General features: G+C 42.9%; 1 protein-coding gene and 1 pseudogene across 1 annotated transcript; both read right to left on the bottom strand.

The window, feature by feature from the left end:
- Positions 1-3668: 3668 nt before the first annotated feature.
- On the bottom strand, positions 3669-5715 carry LOC104455850 (annotated as a pseudogene).
- A 3843-nt stretch (positions 5716-9558) lies between these two features.
- On the bottom strand, positions 9559-10182 carry LOC120296219 (protein SRC2 homolog). The gene has a single exon (XM_039317931.1). The coding sequence runs from the start codon at positions 10180-10182 to the stop codon at positions 9559-9561; it is 624 nt and encodes a 207-aa protein (XP_039173865.1).
- Between the last annotated feature and the right edge of the window lie 17674 nt (positions 10183-27856).

A 27856-nucleotide genomic window follows, 5' to 3' on the forward strand; every position in this document is an offset into this window, starting at 1 on the left:
CAAGGACGCTTACTCTAATATTTCTTCTAGAACAGCGGAAGCAAGGGAGACTTTATATCGCACTCAGGTGGAATTTCAGCAAAACCCAGATAATGTTGCCCTCGCGGACATTGAAAAAACTCAGCGTCGTTTGTTTGTGGACTTGCGTAGAGAGGAGGAGTCTTTTTATAGACAGAAATCGAGAATCCGATGGTTGAAGGAAGGCGATCGCAATACCAAATTCTTTCATCACTCGGTTAGTAGGAGGCAACTGGTAAACTGGATACTCTCGGTTAGAGATTCTTCTGGTGTCCTCAATTCAGACCCAAATCAAGTACTGCAAGTCTTTGTTTCTTACTTTTCGGAGCTCCTCACTTCGCAGGCTGCCATTGCTACGCCTTCTATGCAATATTTAAAAGAGTTTATTCGTCGTCCTCTTATGGAAGATCATGTGGCTTACCTCACTTCTCCTGTTTCTGATGAAGAAATCCGTAACACATTATTTTCCCTTCCACGTGGTAAAGCCCCGGGGCCGGATGGCTTCACATCTGAATTTTATAGAACCAATTGGAATATTGTTGGGCCTTCGGTGTTAGAGGCGGTGCGTGATTTCTTTTCTTCTGGGAAGCTTCTTAGATAGGTAAACAATACTATCCTTGCACTTGTGCCTAAAGTTCCGAATGCTTGTTCAGTGACGGATTTTAGACCTATTGCTTGCTGTAATACCATCTACAAAGTTATCTCCAAAATTGGCCAATCGTATAGCTTCGTATTGAGTGACTTGATAAGTCCCTCTCGTAACGCTTTTGTGAAAGGTCGAAGAATTAGGGATAACATACTTGTTGGTTCGAACTCTTTGTTGGGTTCCATTTGGATCCTTATACGCCGAAGTGTGCAATCAAAGTGGACTTCCAAAAGGCATACGATACAGTAGATTGGGATTTCCTAGAGTTAACCCTATTGGCATTTGGCTTCCCTTAGTGGATGGTCCATCTTATTACGGTATGCGTTCGAACTCCAAAGTATTCCATTTCTATTAATGGTGAGCTACATGGGTTCTTTCCAGGGAGGCGAGGCCTTAGGCAGGGAGACCCTATGTCTCCTTATCTTTTCACCCTTGTGTTGGAGATTTTTTCGGGTATTATTAAGGATCGCACTTCTGCGAAGGACTTTAAGTATTATTGGAGATGCAAACGGGTCAGCTTGTCCCACCTCTTCTTCACTGATGATGTATTCCTTTTCTGCCAGGCTGACTGGGCCTCAGTGGCTTTACTTAAAAGAGGTCTGGATATATTTTCCTCTTGGAGTGGTCTATCACCGAATAGGAATAAAAGTGAAGTGTTTCTCTCAGGTGGCTTGCCTTCTCTGAGGAACCGTATCCTTTGGGCGTTTGGTTTTCAGGAAGGTAAGCTTCCGGTTCGTTACTTAGGGGTACCTATTATTTCTTCAGACCGGGTAAGCGCAGATCGTACTACCTTAATTGACCGTATTCGCTGTGGTCCAATCTTGGACCCACCGCTCTCTCATTCGCAGGCGGACTTCGATGATCGATCGCCCTCTATGCTATTCAGGCATTTTAGGCCAGTGTTTTTTCTTCACCAGCCTCGGTTTTGGATGGTATTGAGAGGATATTGAGACAGTTTTTGTGGAAGGGTTCCTCCCTTGGCTTTGGAGGGGCTAAAGTAGCTCGGGAGGATGTCTGTCTCCCCAAGAATGAAGGTGGTATTGGTATTCGGAGACTTAAAGAATGCAATAAGGCTGCAATGCTTAAATATATTTGGATCCTTTTCACGGATAAGGAATCTCTCTAGTGCAGGTGGATCCATTCAAATTTCTTAAAGAAGGAGAACTTTTGGATTTCACCTACTCCTTCTTTCTGCTCTTGGGTGTGGAAAAAGATCTTGCAATTGAGGAAGGAATTTCGGTTGAACTTTGTTTGGAAAATTGGTAATGGATTGTCGGTGTCTTTATGGTTTGACCACCGGCTTCCTATTGGTCCTCTGGCTGACTTATTCCCACAATCTCTTATTGATGCCTCCGGTCTCCCGGGAATACTCGACTGTCGCCGACCTCTTCCATCCGCCGGGTCGTAGTTTCGATCCCTTTTGGATTGTTTGGGTATAGCCCTTCCGGCTCTCTCCTTGAGTCGGGACAGGTTTCGTTGGAAAGGTGATCCCTCCGGTGTTTTTTCGGTTGCATCGGCTTGGCAAATAATGAGGAGAAAGAGGAGCCGAGTTCCCTGGGCCTCCTTTGTTTGGAACAACGCTATTGCTCCTAGGTATCAATTCCATCTTTGGCTTATTACTAAAAATCGTTTACCTACCCAAGCTTGCCTCCTGTCTCATGGGAGAATCGACTACACTTGTTGTGCTTTTTGTAAAGATAAGCCTGACTCTATAGATCATTTGTTCTTTGAATGTCATACTTCGACAACACTTGCATTTTTTTGGGCTACAAGATGTAACATTCCGTGGTGAAATAGATCCTGGATGGACAACCTCCTTTGGCTTATGAAGTACCTCTCGAAATGAATTTTTCCATTCCTTGTCTCGGTTTTCTTTTGGGGCTTTGTGCCATATTATTTGGAAGAAAAGGAATGATGTCATCTTCCGTGGTGAAGCTGTGGTAATCTCAGCGTTAAAGAATCATCTTATTAAGGTTGTCAAGGACAAAGCTCGACTCACAAGAATGTGCCCAACTCGTACAAGAATAGAAGACTTCAAAGATGCTGGGGATTTGATACTTCTATTTTTGAGCCTACGTAGGTGGGCTCTGCCGCCGCGACTCCTTCGTGGTCTTCCTTTTTGCGATCCGCGATTGCTTGCTCCCGAGTTGTTCCAGCCATTTTGCTTTGTTGTCTTTGCCGTCCTAGCTACGGTTTTGTTGTCTTTTGTATTGGCTGCTTTGCTTTTGTTGGTTGGTCCGCTTGTCTTGCGGTCCTTCTTCTTTTATTCGGCTCCCTTCCACTCGTCCCGACTTTGTCTTTATGAGTGTAAGTTTTGGTGCTTAGAGCCTCTTGTAACTTTTGGTTATTAGCTTATATATTCTTACCTTACCAAAAGAAAAAAAAAAATCCACACAAGGGATATCCAAATTGCTCTAATGTTTTTTTCTTTTTCCATTTGATTTTGTGCATGTGATCGATAAATTATCGAGCGTCATCCGAGAAAAGCCCTAGTATTGTCAAACTATTTTCCTCGAAAAAAAAAAACAGAATTTCACGACCCAATTAGGTGATTTTAATAACTTGGGCGCTCCAAGAGCATCACGAAATCAACAGACGCTGTTGGGCTGGACTGGGGGCAATTCGGGTCCTCGAGTTAATCAGATGGGTCTTGGCCTTACCTCCATTTGGATTTGACTCTACCTACTCTGACTAATGACGATAAGAAAATAACTTGAAAATACTTTCTGGTGATTAGATTACAAGTAGGATGATCTAATCTAACATAACTGCCGAAGGGATTCAAATTTCATAAGTTATCCACAGTGTTTTCCTTTTCAAATGTACCCTGTTTCGGCCAAGATTCAATAACCGTTAATCATCTTAATAATTAATCTGATTGATTACTATAGAGTTTGTCAAAATGACCGAATTAAATGAAACTTTAGAACGTGATCAGGAAGGTCCGCTGATTGAAATCTATGAGGGCAAAAAACAATAAGACGAGCCAGGAAGAGGAGACTCGTGTAGATTAAGCAACTCATGTTCGCACTAAAGCATGAAAAACTTAAGAGGAAAAAGATGAAGATGGGTTCGTAACTTCACTCGATCCTTGTCACTTTCTATCTTTTACATTCACGGGCTCGTCAATGCCGGCATTGCTCAACGCAATCCCCTTCTCATTCTCAGCCATTTGATCTCTATACCTCTTGTAGATATCCCCTTGGTAGTACTCCCTAGTCCTCACGACCAAAACCAGCAAGACGAGCGCCCCCAGCGCGTTCACGCCCGCCAGGATGCTGAACGACGTCCGGTAGCACCGCCTCCCGATGCAGGTCAGCTCCTTCGCCGCCGATCTTGTCAGCCCCCTGGCCGCAAGCTGCCTCGTCGCCTCCACGTCGTAAAGCCTGCCCACGACCAGCACATTGAGGATGTACGACCCGAGGGGGCTCGCCAGCTGCCCGCAGTTGAACAGCGTCGAGTAATACTTGAGCCCGAAGAGCTCGGAGATGATGATGAAGAGGAGCGTGAGCTGCGCGCCGAAGGAAAACCCGATGAGGAGGGAGGCGACGTAGACCGACCCGGGGGCCGGGAACGCGATGAGGAGGTCCCCGACCCCCGACACGACGAGCGAGAGCATCATGATGACGGGGCGGGGCACTTTCCACTTGTCGTATATGATCTCCGAGATGAACCCGGCGAAGACCCGGCCGAAGTAGTTCCACACGCTCACGAGGGACACGAACGTGCCGATCGTGTGCTGCGGGTAGCCCAGGGACTCGCCGATCTGGCCCAGGTTGTCGACCGCAGTCAGGCTGCATCCAAGGCCGCAGAACGTCGCCACGAAGAGAGTGATCATGTCCAAGCTCAAGAGGGCCTGCATGATCGTGTAGTCCGCACCTCTTTCGGGAGGCTTGAACACATCGGCACAACACGAAGTGTCATTCCGGTTGGCAGCCTCTTGCTCTTCTTGCCTCCGCTGATCAGTCGCATGAATTTCCAAATCACGAGCAGGACTGGAGGCGTCATCACCAGCAACTCCCACGGTCGCCGTCGTAGGTTTCTGTGCCTTCCTCTGCTTCCACGTGGCCCACTCCTCCCTCACCGCGATCCCGAGGGGAGGAAGGTCAAAACGCAGACGGCGACCGCGCTCACGACGTAGGCCCCATGGGAGAAGCTGACCTGCTTCTGGGCGATGGTCAGGGCCATGATGACCAGCGCGAGCACGACCGTGATGGCCAGGCACTCGTAGAACACCTTGAGCTCGTTGGGGTGCGTCGAGAGCTTCATCGTCCGGATGGTGTACACGAAGACGATTGAGATCACCGCCGGCAGCCACCCGATGAGGAGGATGAGGGACTTGGAGTCGTCCCCATAGATGGCGTAGTAAAGCTGCGTCATCATCGCGCCGCTGAGCCCCACGAAGCCCTGCACGAGACGAGAGAAAGCATTTCGCGTATTCGTTACGTCGCCGATATGAATATTTGACGAGAAATCAGTCGTCCATGAAATACCTTCATCAGGCCGAGCATGATGCCGCGGCTCTCGGGGAAGTTCTTGACGCAGGTGACGAGGGAGCCCGTGTTGGCGAAGTTCTGGGAGTTGGCGCCGACGCAGATGTAGACGCACATCTGCCAGACCGCGGGGCGGGGGATGCGACGGGTGACGGCGAGCCAGATGAGGAAGTAGCCAGCGAAGTTCATGGCGGAGCCAACGAGGAGGACGAGCCATGTGGGGGCGACCTCGGCGATGAGGCCGGAGAGGACGCCGACGTTGGCGCCGAGGTCCTTGCAGGAGCTGAGGAGGTTGAGGGTCGACTGGTCGTAGCCGAGGGTGGACTTGATGTCCTTGGAGTAGACGCCGAAGAGGTAGGTGGCGCCGGCGCCCGCCATGATCAGGAAGGACGCGAACATCATGAACCACCGGCCCCTGAGGACCTGGAGGGCGAAGGCGCAGCAGCCGCCGCCATCGCCTCCGCCGCCGCCAGCAGAGGTCATTGCCATGGAAGAGAGATCGTCGTCTGAAGGAGGATTCTAATGCGGACTTTGGATGGGTTTTATGGTGGAGATCATTGATATAGATTTGAAACAGAGAAGATTCAGTTAAGCGGATAAGGTCAGAATAGATTTGATCTTCCGTTCTCGACTATATAGATGTTCATTCCATGTCGGATGAAAAGAAAAACCCGCACCCTATCCGTTTGGTTGGATTCGGTCGGGTCGGCCCATCAATGGTCAAAAGCCCGTGGGTCGTGGAGGAATGCGTTTGCAGTGCATGATGGAGTCTCCTTCGTCTGGGCCTTCTTGCCTTCTTGGGCTCGCGAGAGCTCCCTTGAGTAAACGTGCGACCGTGCGGACGAGTTTCTTAAAGATGCTAATTAGGATTAGGAAATTATTTAATGATTGATCAATACGAAAAATAAAAATAAAAATAAATTTGTGAAGGGATTTGGGTAATCTTCTTGTCCGTGAAATCCCAAATCAAGACTAATAATTGGATTTAATTCAACTTGACACGCCAAAACAAACAACCTTTGGTCCACCAACATAGAAATTAGTGTTAATTGCGCTGGTGTTATTGAGTAGCGTTTTTAGGACATTGGCTAATGTTGTTTGATAGGATGGTACCTCGATATTATTGTAAAAATAATAAACTAACAAGATGAGAATGAGTGACAATTGCTAATAAGTGTTTTTGTGTTTCAGCGATAGAATTTTTGTTACATACTTCAGCTATGTAGGGTGATATCTTTATATAATACAAGCTAGGGTTACATACTTCGGCTATGTAGGGTGATATCTTGAGAAAGTCCATTAATTTTTGGGTATCTTTGTCTTTTCTATGCAAAAGGGAATATCCATGAATTTTACGTCCCAAATTTTAGTCGAAACAATTTAAGAACATACTCATGTTCAAAACTCAATTAAGCCCGGATTTATTATCTGTGTAGGTGGGTGATTTTAAATTAAGTAGTTTGCACATAGCTCGCGGAATCCAAATGGATGATCCTAAACTGAAAATCCTCCACCACACCATTCCCGTGCACCAATTAAAAGGAGATATTGAGTCGGAGAAGATTGATATTGTTATCAACCATGAATATTGGTTCATTGTGAAAACTTACATGACCATGTGAGACTTAAGACAAATTCTTAAGTAAGTGAAATTCATTGAAATTCTCTTGAGCGACAACAACGGTCAAGTGATTAACGGTTGTTTTCTTCTACATTTCTTTTGTTTTATAATTGTTAATTAATTATTTCGAAAGCAACATAAGATGCCAAGTAGGTATCACATCGCTAGCTAATGGATTAGCCGATCTCATTAGTATTTTCGGTTTTACTTTTTTAACATAATGACCAATATGAAAAAAAATAAATAAATAAACGACGGTATCGTAGAAGTAAATAAGGTATGTGTGTCTTATAAAATTTATATTTAAATTCATCTACAAGTCCTCCCAATTGCCGTGCACTTGTAAAACAAATATGTGGTGAGAAATACACTGTTATTAAATGTAAATGACGGTACCGTTGTCTTAGCAAAGTTAAAATATATATATATATATATATATATATATATATATATATATATATATATGTATGTATGTATATGTATATGTATATGTAGAGAGAGAGAGAGATGGTTCATTCCATCGGGTCCGATGAAAAAAATACCCGCACCGTATCCGTTTGGATTGGAGCGTATAAAGCCCACAATCCATGAGTTCCCTTAGCTATGGAAGGGTTCGGATTTCTTGACCCGTCATCAGGTGGATCCAGTCGGGTCGGCCCATCAATGGTCAAGAGCCCGTGGGTCGTGGAGGATTGCGTATGCAGAGTCCATGATGGAGTCTCTTTCGTCTGGGCCATGTTGCCTTCATGGGCTCGCGAGAGCTCCCTTGAGAAAACGTGCGACCGTGCCGACGAGTTTCTGAAAGATGCTAATTAGGATTAGGAAATTATTTAATGATTGATTAATATGGAAAATAAATTATTGTTTTTCCTGTGAAGGGATTAGGGGAACCTTCTTGTCCTTGAAATCCCAATCAAGGCAGGTTTTTGTTTGTCATTGGATTTTGTTCAACTTGACACGCCAGAAGAAAACAAGCTTCGGTCCACCAACATAGAAATTAGTGTTAATTGCACTGGTGTTGTTGCGTAGTGTTTCTAGGACATTGACTAATGTTATTTGATAAGAGGGTACCTCGATATTCTAATCATCCATACTGCGGATTCCCTTTATTTGATCACTTACTATGTATGCCTGAAAAATTATGTTCATAAATAAACTGGACACGCTTGTTAAATTTTACATGATGAGGAAATTTACATTTTCAAAGCGTTATCATGAGCAAAATCAATACATTGGGAGCCACGAAAAATATCTTAGTTGATTGTTTAACAAGTGTTTATAAGGAACTTGATAATGAAACCCATCTTCAATATACTCATTTATTTAAACTCATCGAGAGCTAGGCCATCTAAAATCGTCTTACTTTATGATGGCAATACCTAAATGTGAGGTCATGAAGAGACACCAATGGTCTTGTGCATGACTTGTTCATTGGCACTAATTAGCAGTAAGATCACAACGTTTTCATCCATTCATCGGACTAATTGTATTAGAATAATGGATTATTAGTTAGGTTCTTTGACCTGAACTTCAAATGTTCCCTAAGTTAGTCAAACTGCACGGCCTCAAACTAGAATGGCTTCATTCCAATCCAACATGCATGCACGGATGGATGAACTAGTTGCAAGCACAATCGATAATATCTTATTATTAACATATTCGAGCGGACCAAATTCCCCATAAAGTAAATTACAGAATGACGGAGAAATTTTATATTTACGCAAAAATCCATTTCACCAACAAAAATCTTCTCATCGCTCGAAAGATAGGTCAGATTTGGTTCTTGAAAATCATCCGCGGGCCACCTAATTAACCTCTCCTCCAAAGTAGCAATAGAGAAAATGAATTGTTTCGGCGTCTGCGGACGCATGCGAAGGCATAGCTGACAGAAACAACAGAGCGCGTGGGGTTGGTTGTGACGTCTTGATCAAAGGCTACAACTTTCCTTGCTTTCACGTGAGAGACGACTTATAAAATCAACAGATAGAATCTTGACTATCATTAATCTAGCAATTGACTCCATGAAAAGACAAGTTTAAACATTACAATAATTGAAGTTTACTCCATTGGAATGATAATCTCGAGTTTTTTTTTTTTTTTTTTTTGATAATCTCAAGTTAATATGCATAAATGTGATAATAAGTCCTACTATATGGAAAATGCGCAAAAACCCTCCTCAACTTTTGTAGTTTAACCATCCATTCCATGGCTGAAAAACACCAAAGCACCCGCAGCCCTTGTCCTCGGCGGTGGCTGATCTTGCTCACCGCCCCTCCCCACCCCCATCCACCCTGTCTGAGGTCATGGATGACCCCAGATCGAGGTCGCCTAAGCGGCCATGACGCTCGATCTAGATGATCGATACAGGGATTGTAAAGATCGGTCATATTCATATCCCCAAAATTTCTTTCTCGATGTATTTTTCATCAACTGTGTCATTATTTTAGTGAGATACAACTCTACGATCCAATTCACTGCCATAAATTACAAAAAGAAAGCAACCGAAAGGAAAAAGAGACAAAATCGAAAGGTCAGATCGCTATTTTGGTCCATGAAACAAACGCGTCCATTATGATAAGTGATTACACACGAAAAAAAAAACCGAACGCGGCGTCATCGACTGACGCCTCTAGTCTAATTACACACAGAAAATTAAAAAAAGCACACATCAGACACCGGGGACTACCACCACCGAACCGGGGGTGACGCTGGCGTACTACAGATCAAACAAAGCGGACAAAGCAAGAAAAAACCCAGTTTTATATATCAAGAACATCATCTTACTTGCCCTCTGCGACTTCTGGGCTGTCCACTGCGGCTTCCGGCCCGTCCACTGCGGCTTCCGACTGCTCTATGTCGAACAACCTGCCGGCCAACTCGCCGGCGATCCCGCCGACAAATTCGCCGGCGAACCCGCCGGCCAACTTGCCGATCCAACCCTGCCCGTCGGTCTTCTTTGTAGGCCCCTGCTCTGGGGCCGGCGTATTTCCACATCCCCCCGGCAGCTCCTCGCCGAACTTGTAAGTAAATTCCAGGACCCCCTGGGTCTCCCCGGACGGCAGACTCACGCTGTAGCTCATTGGCTTGGGCTTCCCGTCCCCCTGCTTCTCAAGCAGCTCCGCGATCGGCACCTCGACCCTGCCGACCTCTTTGTCGACGCCGTGGGTCTTCTTGGTCATGATCTCGAACACGAGGATGAGGAGGTCGGCGCGGGCCTCGTCGACGGGGAAGGCGAGGAGTTTGACCCACCTGGGGCTGGTGCCGCCGTTCTTGTGGACGTGGGTGCACTGCTTGTGGTTGTTGGAGAGGGAGACGATGACATAGGGGTCCATCTTATGGATGATGTTGACGTTGTGGAGGTCCTTGGCGGACACCACCGTCACCTCCAGGGACTTGATCACCATGTCTACCGCTCGAAAACCTTTTGAAGAAGATGAAGGTGAAAACCAATGATTTGCAGAGAGCTTTTCTTGTTTCTGAAGGCTGCAACTGAATGAGGTTCGTGAGTGGTGGTTTAAACTTTCAAGTCCTCTTAGCACTGACCTCGTTCTGGGGAAATGAGAAGGGGTGGCTTAGCTGGCCCGCAGGCCCCGCACTCTTTGGATAGAAATTGGATTTCCATCTTTTACCCAATTTTTCGATATATATACACGTGACGTTAACAAAATTCAATAGCATCCCACACCCCTCCAAATCAAATAAATGAATCATTGGTACATTGTCAGTGTCCTTTTTGACTTTAAATATCACATCGGGGCCTCGCGCATCAGTACATTATCATCATATAGAATCTAAGGGGGAGAACCTCTATCTTTTTCGGGGCAAACAATGCCGTTTGTGGGTGGGCTAGACGCGGCATTAGAGGTGCGAAAAAGGAAAGTGTCGGATGGCTTAAAGATGCGATGGAGATGGAGGGCAACGGTAATCAACCGGGGGTACTTGTTTCTTCCTTCGCATGTGAGATCGTGATGTCCCGCCGGGGCCCACGTGTCACGTCGGGCAAACGGCAACGTTGTTGGGGGAGGGGAGGATAAGGGACGCGGTCGGTGGTTCACTATTTGGGACGCCCCGAGGGTTGGATTTCTTGAATTAAATGGTTCGAGAACAATGCAAGCCATTGGCTGATCCCAGTGGTTTTTTCTTTAAAGAAATCGGTGCTAAAGGTCTTTTTCGACTCTCCTGCAGGAGAAAGATGCAACATGAGACCACCGGTCTTGGTGGCTCTGCTGGATAAGAACCCCTTGCCTTGGGGGAAAGGTGAGGGGATCAAACCCCAGCGGGAAAGCATCGGCGATTTAAGCGTGACGTCGGGGTGGTGGGTCCTCCGCTAGCGTCGCTCCAGGGGTTTACTTTTGGCGGTATGTATCGCCGCAAGGCGACGAACGGGACGGGGTTCCAGGTATCAAAAAAAAAAAGAAAAAAGATGCAACATGAGAATCCCCAATTCCTCATGCATTAGACACGTACCCGATTCTTTGACTCAGGAAAAGGCTTTCATCTTGTAATTTCCACCCCCGAAGAAAGAGCAAATTGAAAATCCCACCTCACTTTTTTCACTTCATTTTATCCCTTACTAGAAGGTAATCTTATTCTTTGTCATCAAAATGGGTCTCGGTAAACTCCTAATTACTTCCATTTCCCGCTAAATTTCAAGGGTTCTCGAATTTATTTCCCTTAAAAAAAAAAAACAGTTTTTCTAAGGATGCCTTTTTTTTCCTTTCTCATCAGTACTTTTATGAGGATGAATGAAATTGTCACAATTCATACTGTGCTAAAGCATGTGAAACTTGAAACCCGATTTTCTCATTCGCAGGAAAGTAGGCGATTTTTTTTCTAAGAATGCAATTGAGTGCGTATTTTGATGCATGCAACCTACTTCTAAAATCGTTAGTCAGAAATGTGAGGCAACGGAAATTTCCCATCAAATCTTCTTTTTTTTTTTTTTTTTTTTATTATCAAAGTGATCATGGTCCCTTTTTTTTGGGACAAAGTTATCTTTAAACGGAAAAAGGATGACGGATTGTATTTCCATCAACAATAAAAAAAAAATCAAAGAAATAATAATAAAATAAAATAAAAGATTGTGCAATCCTTCCTTAACATGGATCCAACATGTGTAATTCATCTATGAAATTAAGTAACAGGATCTTGTGCCATAGATAAATCATTTGCCTAATAAATGTATAATGCCACCACCGTCATTTTAGCCCTTTTTGCAAGCTATTAATTCCTTCGATATATACACATAACGTTAATAAAATCCAATAGCATCCCGTGCCCCTCCAAATCAGATAAATAAATCGTTGGTACATCGTCGGCGTCCTTTTCGACTTTAAATATCACATCGGGGCTTCGCACATAAGTACATTATCATCATATAGAATCTAAGGGGAGAACCTCTATTTAAGATTTGGGGGGGCGCGATTAAAGAATTCGGAACGAAATCGAAAGCCTTTTCGGGGCAAATAATGTGTTTTGTGGTTGGGCTAGACGCGGCATTGGAGGTGCCAAAAAGGAAAGTGTCGGATGGCTTAAAGAGGCGATGGATGGAGGTGCCTTGTTTCTTCTTCGCATGTGAGGTCGTGATGTCCCGCCGGGCCCACGTGTCACGTCGGGCAAACGGCAATGTTGTAGGGGACGGGGGAGGGGAGGATAAGGCTGCGCATGACAACGCTTTTTGATTGGAAAAGATTTTTTTATTTTTATTTTATTTTTTTTCAGAAATAGTTCTTTTTTATTTTTATTATGGGGAATAATTTCTAAGTAAAATAATCCGTTTGGTAACTATACAAAATTTCTACTTTTTTGAATAGAAAAAGAATAGAAATGCATTTGGTAACGCAACGATTCTTTTTTGTATTTATTCGTTTTTTATTCTCGCTCACGGATCGCTGGTGGCGGCGGCAACCAGCGGCGGGCGATTGGAGGTGGCCACAACAAGCGAGAGGAATAAAAGAAAAAGAAAAAAGAAAATTAGCTTATTTCTAGAAGTTGTTCCTGGGAACAGAAGCAATTTTTGTTTTTGTTTTTCGTTTCTATTCCAAAACCATTCCTAGGCTAAGTTTCTATTTTGGGGAATAGAAAAAGCAACTTTGCGTTATCAAACGAGTTTATTCTTTTTTTATTTCGGAACAAAAGAACGTAAATTTTAAGAAATAGAAACGTTACTATGCGCAACCTAAAGGTCCAAGAAATTAGAAAGTGATTGATTGTGTCACACTTTATGATTCTTTTGACTTCCCATGGAGTGAAGATTGTATTTTTTTAAAAATATCTATAAAGTGGTTGATGAGAAATTCGGATATAAAGTGATTGCTTTTAAAGTCATCTGAGACTTTAAGTTGGTAATAATTCATGTGATAATACATTATACTTGATCAACTTTTCATTCCAAATCGGGATCATGGGAGCGGCCCAAACATTTCCGTACAATAATGGATCAGGTGACCCGGGACGACATGTGACTGGCATTGATAATGGGTCCAATTAGCCAACGAATTACATAAATTGGCTCGAAATAGGAGCTACCTCTATCCATTTATTTTCCTTTGGCTTTAGTGTTCAAGTTACTAAAGTTATGCTGTGCGATTGTTGTGCTGGGGATAGTTGACCGGTGGTTAGGGGTGGCACATGCCCAATTTCGGTTTTGACGGTTTGGCAGGGCCGATGTTGTTCCGGGACAAGCCCATGTTCGAACTCAGGCCTACTTCATCGCTTTTTGAGAAAGTATATAGGACAAAAACTGAAAGATTTTGTTGACGATTGTTCGAAGGATATTTAGAGAATTTCAATCAATAGTTTCCTTTCCCGTCACGGGAAATAAATTTCTCGAAAATCGTATTTATTTCAATGTGGAGACGCTCGTGAACGCTGTGATCAAAGGACCAATAAAGATGATGTGGGGTAGAGAAACGAAGGAAAAAAATGCCCTGAAATTAATGCAGTAAGTAGAGCCCCCTCCGTACCACATGCATTCACATCGCACAGGAGCGAGCACGGTGCAATTCGAGCGTCAAATCAATCCGAAGCAAAGCACATAAATACGTCCAGAAGAATACTAGAAACATAACCAAACCCGATAGTAGTTAAGAAGCAAATCGAATCGAATAGCTTTTTCATCTTTCAATTTTTTCTAATTTTGCGACATTGAACTCACTAAACTAGATTAGGAGGAGCATTATGCATTCAACTTCTTTTGCCAAAACGTCGTGCCTCGATGCACTTTCGATTATAGAGTAGTGGGTAGGCAATGCAACCACACTAGTCAGGGAAGCTCTTTTTTTTTTTTATCATTTTCTTTTTGTTCTTTTCGCTCTCTTCAGTGTTTGTTATGCATGCGCATGAAAATACTTTTCTTCTTTTCTCCAATGTTTCTACGATGTCAATAATTGCAATGATAATAGAGCACCATGGTTGGCGATAGTGTACAAAACCAAAATGATTAGTAAAGACAAAAGGATGCAGGTAGCTGATGAATGTGTTGGTGGAGCCTCGCTCCCAAATGTCATTCCAAAGTAGCCACTGTCCCCTCCACTCAAACCCATATGCCAAAAAAAGCTAAAAAGCATCTCATCTTGTCATGTATGCGAGAAAATATTGGGTACATCTTACGCTCCAGCCTAGCAAACAAGAAGACGGTGGGAGCGCAACACGTGTCTTCGTGGGACCCATAAGGTCAGGCACCATCTTCCTCTCCTCGATCTCGACTCAGCACTTCTTTCTCTCTCTTCTCTCCCAAATAACTCGGCTGCTGGCTCGGCTCGGCTGGCAGAAGAAAGGACAGGTAATAAATGCGCAACGCTCCCGCTTAAATTTTCTCTCTCCTCGCTTGAATTTTTTAGGTTTTGTCTCTCTTTCGTGGAAGAGCAGACGGAACGAGCTGTGATATTGCTAGTATGAGTACCTAGAGGGGGGTGAATAGGTGCCTAAACAATTTATCGATATACGGAAGCGATTCTTAACATATGATAGAAAGTAAATTCTCTCTTAATTAACAAAATGAAATACGATTGAGATAGAGAGAGTGAGGAAGAGAAGATTGAACACGGGATTTATAGTGGTTCGGCTTATTCCAAGCCTACGTCCACTCTTCCGCACCGATGACCCACCGCTGGATTTCACTATGATCAAAAGAGAAGTTACGACAGCTTTGCCTTGATTCCACAAAGTGTAGATGTTTTACCACACCTCCTCAAGGTCTCTCACAAATATAGACTCTCTTTTGTATATAAGTATTCGTTCAAAAGATTTATCTAAACAAATAGGAGCTTCAGACTTTGGAATTCTTCTATCGCGCACACCTCGAACAGCTAAGAACGTCTTCCTTATATACTCCTTTATGCCATCATACCCGTTGGCACTTACCAAAGGAATTCCTCCAATCTACCCGTTGGACGGAATCAATTAGGAAGATTGTTCGAGCTATTAAAGGAATGTGTTGATAGCCCATCAATCTGTTCGCCCATACAATCGGGATCTCGGTTTCCATAAGTAGAACCTTCCAATAATATTTAGATAATCATCGAATCTTCAGTCATTGAATCAATCTTGATCAATCAAAGGATTCTTATATGTCTTCTCCAACCACGAGATCTTCTCCAGGATGATAAGGTTAAATCTGAACAAAACATCCAGGTTCTAGATAACCTTTTTCAACGGATTAGAGACTGTCAATGAGGATAGACTTTGAGTCTTGAGTCTGGCTGTCCTGGGAAGTCTTCGAGACTTTAACCAACAGAGTCTGCGACCTTCGAGACTAGACGATGAAAACGTTTTGTCAACTTCAAAACACTTCACGAAGATTTCTCCAACAATCTCCCCTTTTTGATGGTGACAAAACCTTCATGCAGATTTGGATAACTTTGACCCGCAAAACATTTCTCAAACACATATGCATATCTTATAGAGATGAATGACTAAAAGATTAACACTAGAATCTGCAACCACAGAAAATAGGTTAGTCTAGTATATAATAAAACCATCCATAAGATATCAATACTTGTTAATAGAAGCAAACAAGTCCAAGTCTAGTTCGGATCTCATCCGAGACACAAAACAAAGTCGAGTCCGTCAAAAACAATTAAACAACAACACAATCCAACAAACAGTTAAAAATGATTGAAAGTTTTTGATCAAATCATAGTTTTTGATCAAATCATGCATCTCTCCCCCTTTTTGTCATCATTAAAAAGGATGAGATGAAGTCTTGGGAATGCGGACAAGCTGGAAATCTTCCATAGACTGAACGATGCCTTCCAGCCTTTTAAAGTCTTCCTTCAGCTGTACAACCTCCTCACTCTTGGCATTGGCCTGATTCTTTCATCTCTAAGAGAAGATCCATGATTCTGCGAAAATCTGCTCCATTATCAGTCTGAGTACTTGCTTCGGCTCGATCTGCAGAAGATGGTAGATCAGCATAGTCTTGCAGATTTGGTGATGACACTTCATGACCTTCTTCCGGAAACGAGATGCATAAACATTTTCTGGGTCTGCGGGCGAGCGACGACTCCTTCACTTGCATCGGGATATGAAGACGTCACTCCTTTCTCCCCGATCTCCCCCTGTTTCCATGCCTACGGTGGAGAAGAGATTTCCTCGGTTCTCCTTCTTCTCTTGTTTCTTCTTCGAGGTCTTTCTTTCTCTCGCTTCTCTTTCTTCTTCTTCCTTCTCCTCTGCTTCTTTCGTCTTTTGTTCCGATTCTTTCGTGGAACAGATTTACCTAAATTCCTCAAAGCCATTGCGAGATGGTGATGTCATCATCATCATCTTCATTCTCATCGAGGAGAGCTCTTCTTTTCTTTGATGAAGCAGCCATGGGCTCCTTCCCTTTTCTCTTAGCGACGAAGAAGAGAATTGATGAGATTTGGTAGGAGTCTTCTCCTTGAATTTCTCCAATTCCTTGCTCAGTTCTTTCAGACGCATTTTGGTCACCATTTTCAGTCCTACCACCATATGATCACATGATCGAACACAAAAGATTTGCGGAGGCTGAATATTCAGATGTCTCGAATAACTTCGTAACAAGGCTTGGGTAAGGGAGTTGACCTCTGTCCTTCATCACTGCTCTATACATGTGAAACATAACAGTATGAGGGAGAGAAAACTTCTTACCACAGAGGATGGCATACATCAACTTTGCCTCAGAACTTGAAACATCAGTTTTGGAAGTTGATTTCGGTCGAAGGCAATTGATCACAATCTTGTGAAGCAAGATGTTGAATGTATTCATCCGTGAGTAGGTGATCTTCTCATCTGTTCTCCTGTCCCTCACTAGTTCAAGTGTAGCCCCAGCAATGGAAACTTTGATTGGTTGATATCTGCCTCTCTCAACTTCTAACACATCTGCCAGCATATTCATATCCACAACATAGTCTTGTTCTTTAACACTGAAGGAGAATCTATTCGCATCCAAAAGTTAAGATTTGAATAGAAATATGCAGTCAATTCAAGTATAAGCCTCGGTTGAGTCGAGTAGAACTTTTCAAGTTGAAGATAACTGAACTTTTCCCTCAAGTTCACTTTCACGGATCCAGAAAATCAAAGTCCACACTTCTAGGGTTTATTACCCCACGCTTCAGCAATTTCGAGTACGCATCCTTTTGTTCCTTTGATCTGAACAAATCTCCCATTTTTCCTTGAATTTCAGCCGCAATACCCATTTTCGGTTGAAATAGACTGAACAGATTGTCATCGTCATTCCCATCTACGGATTCGGTCCCTAGTCACGAGGATCACTTGGGATATTCGCAAGGGTTTCCTCACCACCCCTTTACGAGCGATTCCCAAACTTTCCATTTTTCGCGAAAAGATATATTCGTTCCTATATCCTTTGTCTCTAAGAAACTCATCAACATAGTTCAAAGGAGTACGAATTCCTTTTAAGGCACGATATAGCTTGTAAATAAAAGCAGGCTTTTGAACTCTTACGGTCCGCATCCTCGATGATTTCTTCTTGATGCTGTTGAACACCTGTTGACACCTAAATTTTTAGGGTTAATTTTTGCTATAAAATAAAAAATCACATGGCATATAGTTTAGGAAATTTTATTTTGTGTTATATTGCATTAGGATTTTCACATATTTGGGTAATATACACTTTGCGAGGTGTATTTCGTGCAAAAAGGGAATTTTTTGGATTGAATATGTGAAAAATACAAAAGAGAATATCACATGTAGTGCAATGATATATTCAGAAAATTATGCACGAGTGAAATTGGAAATAAAATTTGCTTCAAAGATCTAAAATTTTCCCCTATAAAAGGCGTTGCACACGTACGGACAAAGGGGGATTTTCAAATTTTGAAGAGCAATTACGTGAGGAGTTCTTGGGGTCTCGTGAGCGGGGATTCGAAAGAAAATCAAGAAAAAAATTGCTTTCTTCCGTTTGTCTTTGGTTTGTCTTGAAGAGAAAAAAAAAAGTCAGAAAAAAAGAAAAGAAAAGTCATGTCTCGAGAAGGGAAACAGAGAGAGAGAGTACGAGACAAAGGAGTGACGTGAGAAAAAGAGAAAAAAAAAGAAAAGGGGACGCCACTTTGTTCATCTTCCTCGCCGGGTTGCCCCTGCCCGCGCCGGCGCCGCGTGCCAACGTCGTCGACCGCGCCGGCACCGCCTCCACCGGCTACCTCCGCATCTCCGCCGCGGCTGCACCACCACCGATCCGCCTCCACCGCGTCCGTCGGCCCCGTGAGCAGCGCCTTGCCACCGACTCCGCGACGGAGTCCCGCCGCCCCCCGCGAGCAGACCCGAAGCGGCCGCCGTTCGTCCCACCTCGCCGCGGCGATCCGCGATCCCGGGCGTCCGGATCTCTCCACCCTGCGGTCCGAAGCTCCGGTGCTCTGTCCCGACACCGCCGTGCCGCCGCGACGCCCGCACCCGGCCCAAAGCCCGCGGTCCTCTTAGCCCGACGACCTGCGAGCCGTCCCGACGACCCGCGCCGAAGCCCCCGGTGCCGCGCCGCCGTCACGCCCTCGCCGGAACCCTAGCCGGAGGCTTTCCCTCGCCGGACCCACCAGCTTTATTTTATTTTATTCTTTTTCTTTTTCTTTTTCAGGAAAAAGGAAAAGAAAAAGAGAAGTGAAAGAAAATTTAGGTATTTTCTTTATTTTATTTTTTTTTTAATTATTTTTGCTATTTTATTTTATCTTTTTAGTGTAATTATTCCTTAATCTGAAATTGAAATTCCATGACATGAAATTGCCTGGAAATTAGTGATTCTCATCCGATTTTCAAGCTCGAAATCCGACTCGCAATCACTTAAAAAATTGCCAATCCGATCTCCCGCTCGAGATCCGATTCGTGATTTATGTGAAATTGGCCAACCCGATCTCATGCTCGAGATATGGTTCGTCAATTTGTGTATCAATATGGCTTGATTTGATGTGGTGTTGCTTAAATTAATTTTCTTAAAAAAAAAATAGAAAATGTAGCTTTAGGGTTTGCATGTTCATAATAGGAATTTTATTTCGAATTTTCAAAAATAAAAAAATCAAATCAATTCATTTAGGTTGCTAGTTCTTTTAATTTGGATTGCATGTTTAATTATTTGGCAATTATTAATTTTGAAATTTAAAAAAAAAAAAGGAAAAAAAGGAAAAACATAAAAAATCATCATGCATAATTCATGTAGAATTAGGGTACATTTTGCACGTCATTGCATATTAGGATAGAAATTGCACTTAAGTTAATTTAGATAATTTCTTAATTTACTATAGGTTTAGGTATTTTATTAAATGGATTGCATTTTAGGATTATCTAGGTTAAGATAATATTTTAGTTTAAATTAGGATGTGGCTCAACCTAATTCTTAATATAAATTAAATAGGATCTTAATCTAATTAGGTAATTTTCATATTTCACCTAATTTCGAATTTCATAAAAAAAAAACATAAAAAATGCCATAGGTTGATTTGTCTTTATTTTTTAGGATAAAAATGTATTCTTTTAGGAAAAAGAAAAATTGTCATATGCACGTCATTAGGGTTAGAATTCATTGAGATGCATGACATTTATTATTTTTGCTAGGCCATTCAAATTACATGTTATTAGAATTAGGTCATTTAGTTAATATTGCATTGCATATTGCATGATTTTCATTAAAAAGTGAAAACAAAATAAAAATTGTGTGTTAATTAGAAACCATATCTAGGGTTGTTGATGTGGATTTTAACTTAACATTGCGATCTTTCGTTGCTTTGAGGTAAGTCCTGCAATTTATTCATTTGCTTTCTTGAGTGTTAAATTGGTGGTTTGTGCACCTGCATGGTCACCTCACATGTTAGGAAAATAGATTTAAAATCAATCCAAACTGCTTGCCAAACATTTATTAAAATAAAAAGAAAGGTACCGAAAGGGCGTTAGAGAATTTTAGCGTAACCAAGTCCCCGTACCCATAGTCTCGGTTCGTAGAAGTGAAGTAAATCTCCCATTACTTTACTTGGGTTTCTAATCGACCCACCAAAAATAGATTAGTGGCGACTCCTAATTGAAAATTAATTGCATGTTAAAACTTGAACCTAAGTCGCGAATTGGTATGGGCTTGGGAGAGCCCGAGTTAAGTCTAGGCTTAACAATCCATTAGCCAAACCTAGGTGGTTCATGCCCCGAAAAAATTGGTCGCGACAGCTTGGCGACTCCACCGGGGACTTGAGTTAAAACTTTTAGTGGACTTAGGCCAATTTTCTTTTTGAAAAAAATGTTTTTGTTTGGCAGCGAGGATCCTGTGTGCGTCCCTAACATTTAAGGTGTTAAATGTTTTTGCGGATGGGAGGTATAAGGGGAAGTGTTTGCTAACCTTTGTTTTGTAGGGAGGTGTAGGAATGTATGGTTTATTTTCATATATGAAGTGTTGCTTGATATAAAATGTTGTGCATGCCTTGCATCTAGCACTACACTATTGCACACACAACCCGCCGCCGGACTCCGGGCCGCATTAGGATCATCTAGGATGGTATTGAGATGTTTGCCACTCCGACCGCATGATCGCGGTGCAGCGCCCATCTCAATCCCGAAGTTTCTTTCATGGTGTCAAGAGTACCCACCTCGGTCCGCATGCTCGCGACCCGGGTCGGCTCTTTGATCAAGCCGGAGTCATGAGGACCCGACATAGTCCACAAGCTCGTGGCTAGTCCGATCATCCTTGTGGCTTCACTTTGATAAGCCTTATAGTGTAGAAATCGAGCCACTTAACATGCGCATGTCTATGTGATTGCCCATCATTGGTAAAGTAAGTTCTCTAAATTTTTGGCCTTTGCAATTTACTTACTTTATCGCATTATTTTGTCGGTCCATGGCATTAGGATTGTCCGAGTCTTGATCAATATACAATGGGGACACCGGACATTCGAATTATTTTCCTCCAAGGGAAGAGCTTAGCATTTGGTGGGACAAGTTAGATCAAGATGGCCGTCGGTTTGTAGAGTCACATATTGGTCGACTACTTCCGCCGCTGCGTATCAACATCCATGTCGGCCTCGTCCAAGCACTCGCCCACTTGTTGGTGCCCCGAGACTTCTACTTTTATCTTCGGCGGTAAGCATGAGCTCACTCCCACCTTGGAAGAGTATAGCATTGCCATAGGAAAATCCTTGAAAGCTGAATTGATTAGTCCACCTATCGGAATAGATCCTGTTATGACCTTATCTGATTTTCTGAGAATTAAGGAAGACGATTTAAGAAAGGTTTTAAAGGCTAACCGCAATGCATGTCCTTTATCTTTTCTGAAACAATGTTTTGAGAAAGGCACTTCATCTCAAATGCGAAGGGTTTTCCTTTTGGCTTTCTTTGGGTTTATAGTTTTCCCTTCTGCAAGAATGCTATTAACCCTTTGATCGCTCAATTAGTTAAACAAGTGTTGGAAGGAAAGAATTTTGTAAACACTATTCTAACTGAAACTTTCCTTTCCCTCACTCATTTCAAAAGAGGTGGCGATAAGACTCTCCATTCCTCTCCCGAACTTTTACAAATTTGGTTTCTTTCACATATAAAAGGGTTTGGTGGTCTAATGACTATACATGATGTTAGTAATTCCAACCACCCTATTATGAGATTTGAGAACAACCAAAAACATGCACCGGATTATCATTATTCTAGGTGGCTAGCTTTCATGAAAAAACCAACTTCCAAGGGTTTCCTATGGCATGCTAAATGGTTCCAAGTTCGGGTAGCGAGACTCTCGTGTGGAGGAGTTGGCCCAATCCCTCTATTGGGATTCACCGGAGCATTGGAGTACTATCCGACTAGGGTGACTCGTCAATATCAAGTCGTGCAAGAGCTTCCCCGGCGTTACAAGTAGAGCCACTCCAAGTCAGTTTTGTCGATGGAAGCCGAGGCCATGAAGATTCCATTCTCACTATCAAATCAATGTGGGACATGTGCCATCCGCGAAAGCTCAAATGGCCCGAGGAGGAGTTGAAAGGCACGAAAGGAAGTACTATGCCTCGATTAAGTACATCCAACAACACAAGATTCCCGAGAAGCTGCTTCCGAAGATACCGGAGGCGCCGTTGAAGATCACCAATCAAGCTGAGAATAAACGCCTCAAAAGAGTTGCTGAAAAAGCTCAAGAGGAGAACAAACGATTGCGTCGAATGGTGTCCCGAATGTATATTGATCAAGCCAAATGAAGTGCTTGAATCAATCTTGCTATTCTCATTTTTAGATTAATGTTTAGGGAGTTTGAGTCATTTACTTTCCTAGTTCGTTTACTTAGGACATATCAAATTTCTAGGCTTGTCAAAAGCTCCATTGATAAATAAAATTTCTAGAGTATTGCCATGGATCGGCGTATTTTCATATGAGATACTTATTTGTGTTCATTTCTTAATTTTTAGGTGATAACGGATCCGTCACGTTCGCCCATCATCACGCGATTAAGAGCGAGAATGGCTGAACAAACCGAAATGCGTGATCGTGTCTCCGCCATTGTGGAGACTCAACTCCAACAAGTACTCGCCTCTTTACAACTTGTGACGGATCAACTCCAATTCCTCCAGGCAAATCCAACAGCCGCACTGCTCTTCCCGAAGTGGTTATCCCAAAGCAAGCAAACAAGGTTCAAACGATTGACGATGACATGCCCGGACCGGAAGATGATCCATTCTCGATCAATGTGGAAAAGGCTAAGCTTGTCAACATCCCTAAGACGGAGCGGGATGAACGCTTTGCTAAAATGGAAGAAAAGTTGAAACAACTGCAGGAGTCACAGAGTTCACTCCCGTTCGACTTGTCCGTGTACGAGAAAGTCAAGATGCCAAAGAAATTCAAAATGCCGGATTTTGAGAAATACGATGGTACTTCCCCGCCCAAAAGCTCATCTTCGGATGTACCATGTGCGTATGGCTCAATATGTCAAAAACGAGCCTCTCATGATCCAATCATTCCATGCAAGTTTGACTGGGCTGCACTAAATTGGTATGTCATGAAGAATGTGAACCTACTCGACACTGGAATGAAGTGGCTGACGCATTTCTCAAACAATACAAGTTCAACATGGATATTGCACCTTCCCGAGAGGATCTCGAGAGGATGGAGAAAAAGAGGAGCGAGTCATTCAAAGAGTATGCCGTGAGATGGCGAAATCGCGCTCAAATCACCCCGAGCCTACGACAAGGAGCTGATGAAGTTATTTATCAAAACTCTCCCATCCGAGTTTCGTATTCGGATGGCCAGCACGTACGTTGAAAGCTTCAATCGCTTATTTCGTGGGGGAACAAATCGAGATGGGAATAAGGGAAGGATGGTTTACTGAACCATCGAGTAGAAGATTCTCTGCCAAGAAAGAGAAGGAGACTGCTGTAGACGTAAATATGGCTTATAGCCAGGAAAATGCCAATCGCACCCCGGCTATCCAGATGAATCCAAAGCAACAGCAAGCTACCGGCCGTCAATCATTTGCCCAAGCAAGAAGGCGGTTCTCTCCTCTCCCGGATCTCCATCCCAAGTGTTGGCAATTCTAAGAAAGAAAGGATTGCTTACTAGCGAACAAAGCGCCCTAACCGCGAAAGCATTCGTAGTTACGACTCGACGAAGAAGTGCGACTATCATAGCGGTGAATTGGGACATTCAACTCGATGAATGTTTCACCTTGAAACACAAGATCCAAAACCTCTTGGACACAAAGGCCTTTTCATTTGTTGCTCGGCCAAACGTCAAGAAAAATCCGTTACCGGAGCATGAAGGTACGGTCAATGCTATCCTAGAGCCCGAAGTTCGTCGAATCAAGAACTCGAAGGTACATGTGGCAGATGCTTACAATGGCTTGGTAAGAGCTGGATATTATCCGGATCGGGAGGATGTTCCTCTTTCACCGATGAAGGAAAGAGTCACCGGATGGTGGATGACGGAATCATCGTTTATGCTGACCATAACTCTATAGTTTCCACTATTTCCCCCATCATTATTGATTGGGAGGAGGAGCAAGCGGCGCTCAATGCTGATAAAGAGGAAGTTGATCCTTCACTCGTGGACATGCCCCCACTTGAAGATGCATCCGACGATGAGATAATGATTGAAATGCCTCAACCGTATGAATATGTCAACAATAAGGCGGTCCCTTGGTCCTATGACCTAGATGTTGACCTCGTTACAAGGTCTGGTCGGACTTATTCTCAAACTAATACTCAACCCGCAAAACCTCACCGATGAAGAGGTTAAGGAGTTTCGGCCGTGATCAAAGCAAGCGAGTACAAGGTGGTCGAACGATTCTGAAAGATGCCCGCCTGATTTCTTTGCTTGAACTCCCGCTTACATCCCCATGTGCATCAAAAGTCTCTAATGAAGGTGTTAAGTGAAATTCGTGTACCTGAAACGGTCGAGGCAGACAAGTTGGAAGACTTTGTGGGATCGATCCTTCTTAAGGACATGATTGCCTTTTCTGATGAGGAATTCCCTCTTGAGGGTAGGGGGCATAACAAGGCACTCTATGTATCTCATCAAGCATAAGGCTTCTCATGTGTCTCGAGTACTCATTGATAATGGGTCCGCCCTAAACATATGTCCACCGGCCACTCTTCATCGCCTTAAGGTGGACCCGTCCAGGATACATGCTGCAAAGACTTCGTCCGAGCTTTTGATGGTACAAAGAAGGAGGTGCTTGGGGAGATTCACCTCGATGTGCAAATAGGGCCGGTGGTTTTCAATGTTCCTTTCCGGGTAATGGATATCCCTACGCTTTTAATTTCCTGCTTGGGTCGTCCTTGGATTCATACTTTGGGGCGGTACCATCAAGTCTACATCAAGTCTGTGAAATTCGTAATCAAAGGAAGCTAGTCACTTGTCTATGGCGAAGAAGATCACCGAATTTATCATGAGACAGCTATCCCTATGTAGAGCCGGACTTTGAGTTCGAATCGAGCTACCACTCATTTGAGTTGGTATCCACTATTCATGCTTCTCGAGACTCACCACCACCAACTCCTGAAGTTTCAAATGCTACTCTAATGGTAGGAAGGATGATGGTTGGGAATGGTTTTATTCTGGCAAAGTGGCCTTGGAAGAAATGGTCGGGGATTCAAACCCCATTGAAGCCCCTCGAGGGTCCCGTCTTTCTTTGGATTAGGGTACCATCGAAGAGTTGGGGAAAGTTCTGGAGGACGAAGACAGGAAAGGCGAAACCCACAGGCAAGAAAGGCAAAACCCAATACTCCCAAACATTCGCGAGACATTCCCTGGTCCTCCCATAATGATGCAGGATGAAGCAGAAGTAATAGATACCACAGGGCAGCCAAGCGGAAAATTCGACTATCCGGTGAAGTATTCGGCTCCTCCCGGTTTCTATATTGATCCCCGCGACATTGTCCCAGATGGATGGGGTGGCATGGATGATCCGACACCCCCGGAGATCGAAAACCCCGAAAATGCATTGGAAGGAATCTCTAGTCTCTTCGATGATGTCTTCATAGGGGCCATTGACGAAGGACCTCAGGAGAAGATGGGCTCTAGCCCACAAGAGTAACTCATTTATCTGCTTTCTTACATTCCCCTGCGCGGGAATTTTTATCGCTTTCTAGGGCTTGTTTTTGATTTCTTCCTTTTCGCTTTCTTTTTAGGGCTTGAAAATTGCATTTCCATTCAATAAATGTAATTGATTGATGAATATCAATAAAATTACAAGTTTTATTTTGAGGGCATGATGAGGTACACCAAACCAGCCCGGTGACGATATCCAACAATGAAAAGAAAATATCATCCAAGGAGAATTCTGAGGACTGGGCTTCTTCATGCTTCCTCATAAAAAAAAAAATCCAAAAGAACCAAAAAAAAAAAAAAAAAAGATCATTTTTCAAGACATTTCCAAAAAAGAATGCATTAGATTAGCCTTGTTTAATTTTCGACTCATTTACTTCATGTTTTGAGCATTACTTTCTTGACCCGATAAGAAAGCATCCGAAAAGGCACATCAAGTTGCAATTGGTTCAATTGTTACTCAACAAGTTTCTAAAGAGTTAATGTCGGCCACATCTCGATACTACTTTAAATATCCATCTTGAAGGGCCAAACAAAGTGTGTTCCATTTCCATGCTTGACGGAATTTTCATTCTCGCCCATTAAATGAGGGGCAAGTTAAAAGAGAATCATCCATCTTTGATGAAAGAGGTACATCTCGTCTTTGAACATAAATAATTTTGGGAGATGACGCTTTGTTCTTTTCCTTGCGATGACGAATTGGGGGCGCTACAAATTCTAGTAGTGACATGAGCGAGACAAAATCTCGATCCAAGCCAAAATGGTTGTGCAATTTGAATTTACTTTGAGTTGCATAGTATCCTATTCATGCACGTTCTCTTGTACAGGGGCAAAAGCAAGAACGAAGTATTCATCAAATCAAAAAGCGGATTTTCAATCCAAGGACATCCATTTTGAGACAGTCCCTTCGTGGGACATTTCATTGAATGAATGCTTGCAATCATGTTTTCATACTTATAAGAGAATTTTTTTAGTATGGTAAACTGTTTGTTTGAAGCCACAAAAGCTTTTCATGCTTAAAGTTGCTGAACTCTTTTGAGAAGAAAATTTTCATTTAGCTCACCAATTTCATGTGGAGATTTATCAAGATAGACAACTCAATGGAGTGACATTAATGTTTAAGAATGCTAAATGAGACGTATCAGGATGATGAAAGGCAAGCCCTATCCTATACACGAGTCCCTTACTTATACACTTGATACACTTGTGAGATGAATGTAGGAAGTTCCATATCTGTGAGGTAAAGAGTTCTCTCGCGAAAGGTACGATAACCGAAATGATGAGAGGCAATTCATTTCTCTATCCCAAACACTACATATAATCCATTGCTTAACCCCTTTGAGCTCCATACACTTGTGGAAATTCTTTCAAATTATCCCTGTCAAGAACCACCCCACATTGGGGCAAATTGGAGGGTAAGATAGCACCATAAAGTGAAGAAAATGGATTGAAATTTTCTTGCTTTCACTTACATCAATTTTCAAGTCGTGCTATTACAATGAATTCATATGGTAATTTAAGTGCCTTAGGATGACGAAGAGCATTTTTTTTCTCTATCCTACATGCTTATATCCTTTGCATAGCCCACTTGAGCCTACAATTTCATTTCTTTTTAAACCCAGTTGGTGATTATCCCCCACACTTTGGGGCAAGGCAAAAGGCATATGAAGACCCTTGAAAGTTCAAGTGTCATTATTTTACGCATGCATAGAAATCAAAATAGAACTAAGGGGCATGAAAAAGCAGTGTGCCTGGTAAAAGCAAGGCCAATGCCCATGAAAAAAAAAAAGGTGAAAAAAAAAAAAAAAAAGAAGAATAAGAACTTGGGGCATGAAAAGCAAGTGTGCTGGTAAAAGCAAGGCCAATGCCCATAGATGAAAAAGAGAGTCAAGATAAGGTGATTTGTCAATTGCAAGAATTGAATCTGATGAAGCAATACTCAAAGAACTCAAAAGTTGAGTTTTTACAATCAATGGGGCATTTCATGAAGACAATCCCCAATACTGGAAAAGAAAACTGGTGGCAATGCCAAGATGATCACCAACTCTCACCCTTAACACATATTTTGAGCCTAATGATTGTTTCATTTCTCAACCCATGAACCCAGCCTATGTTACG

Source organism: Eucalyptus grandis, chromosome 7 (assembly GCF_016545825.1).
Source record: "Eucalyptus grandis isolate ANBG69807.140 chromosome 7, ASM1654582v1, whole genome shotgun sequence".
Lineage (NCBI taxonomy): Eukaryota > Viridiplantae > Streptophyta > Magnoliopsida > Myrtales > Myrtaceae > Eucalyptus > Eucalyptus grandis.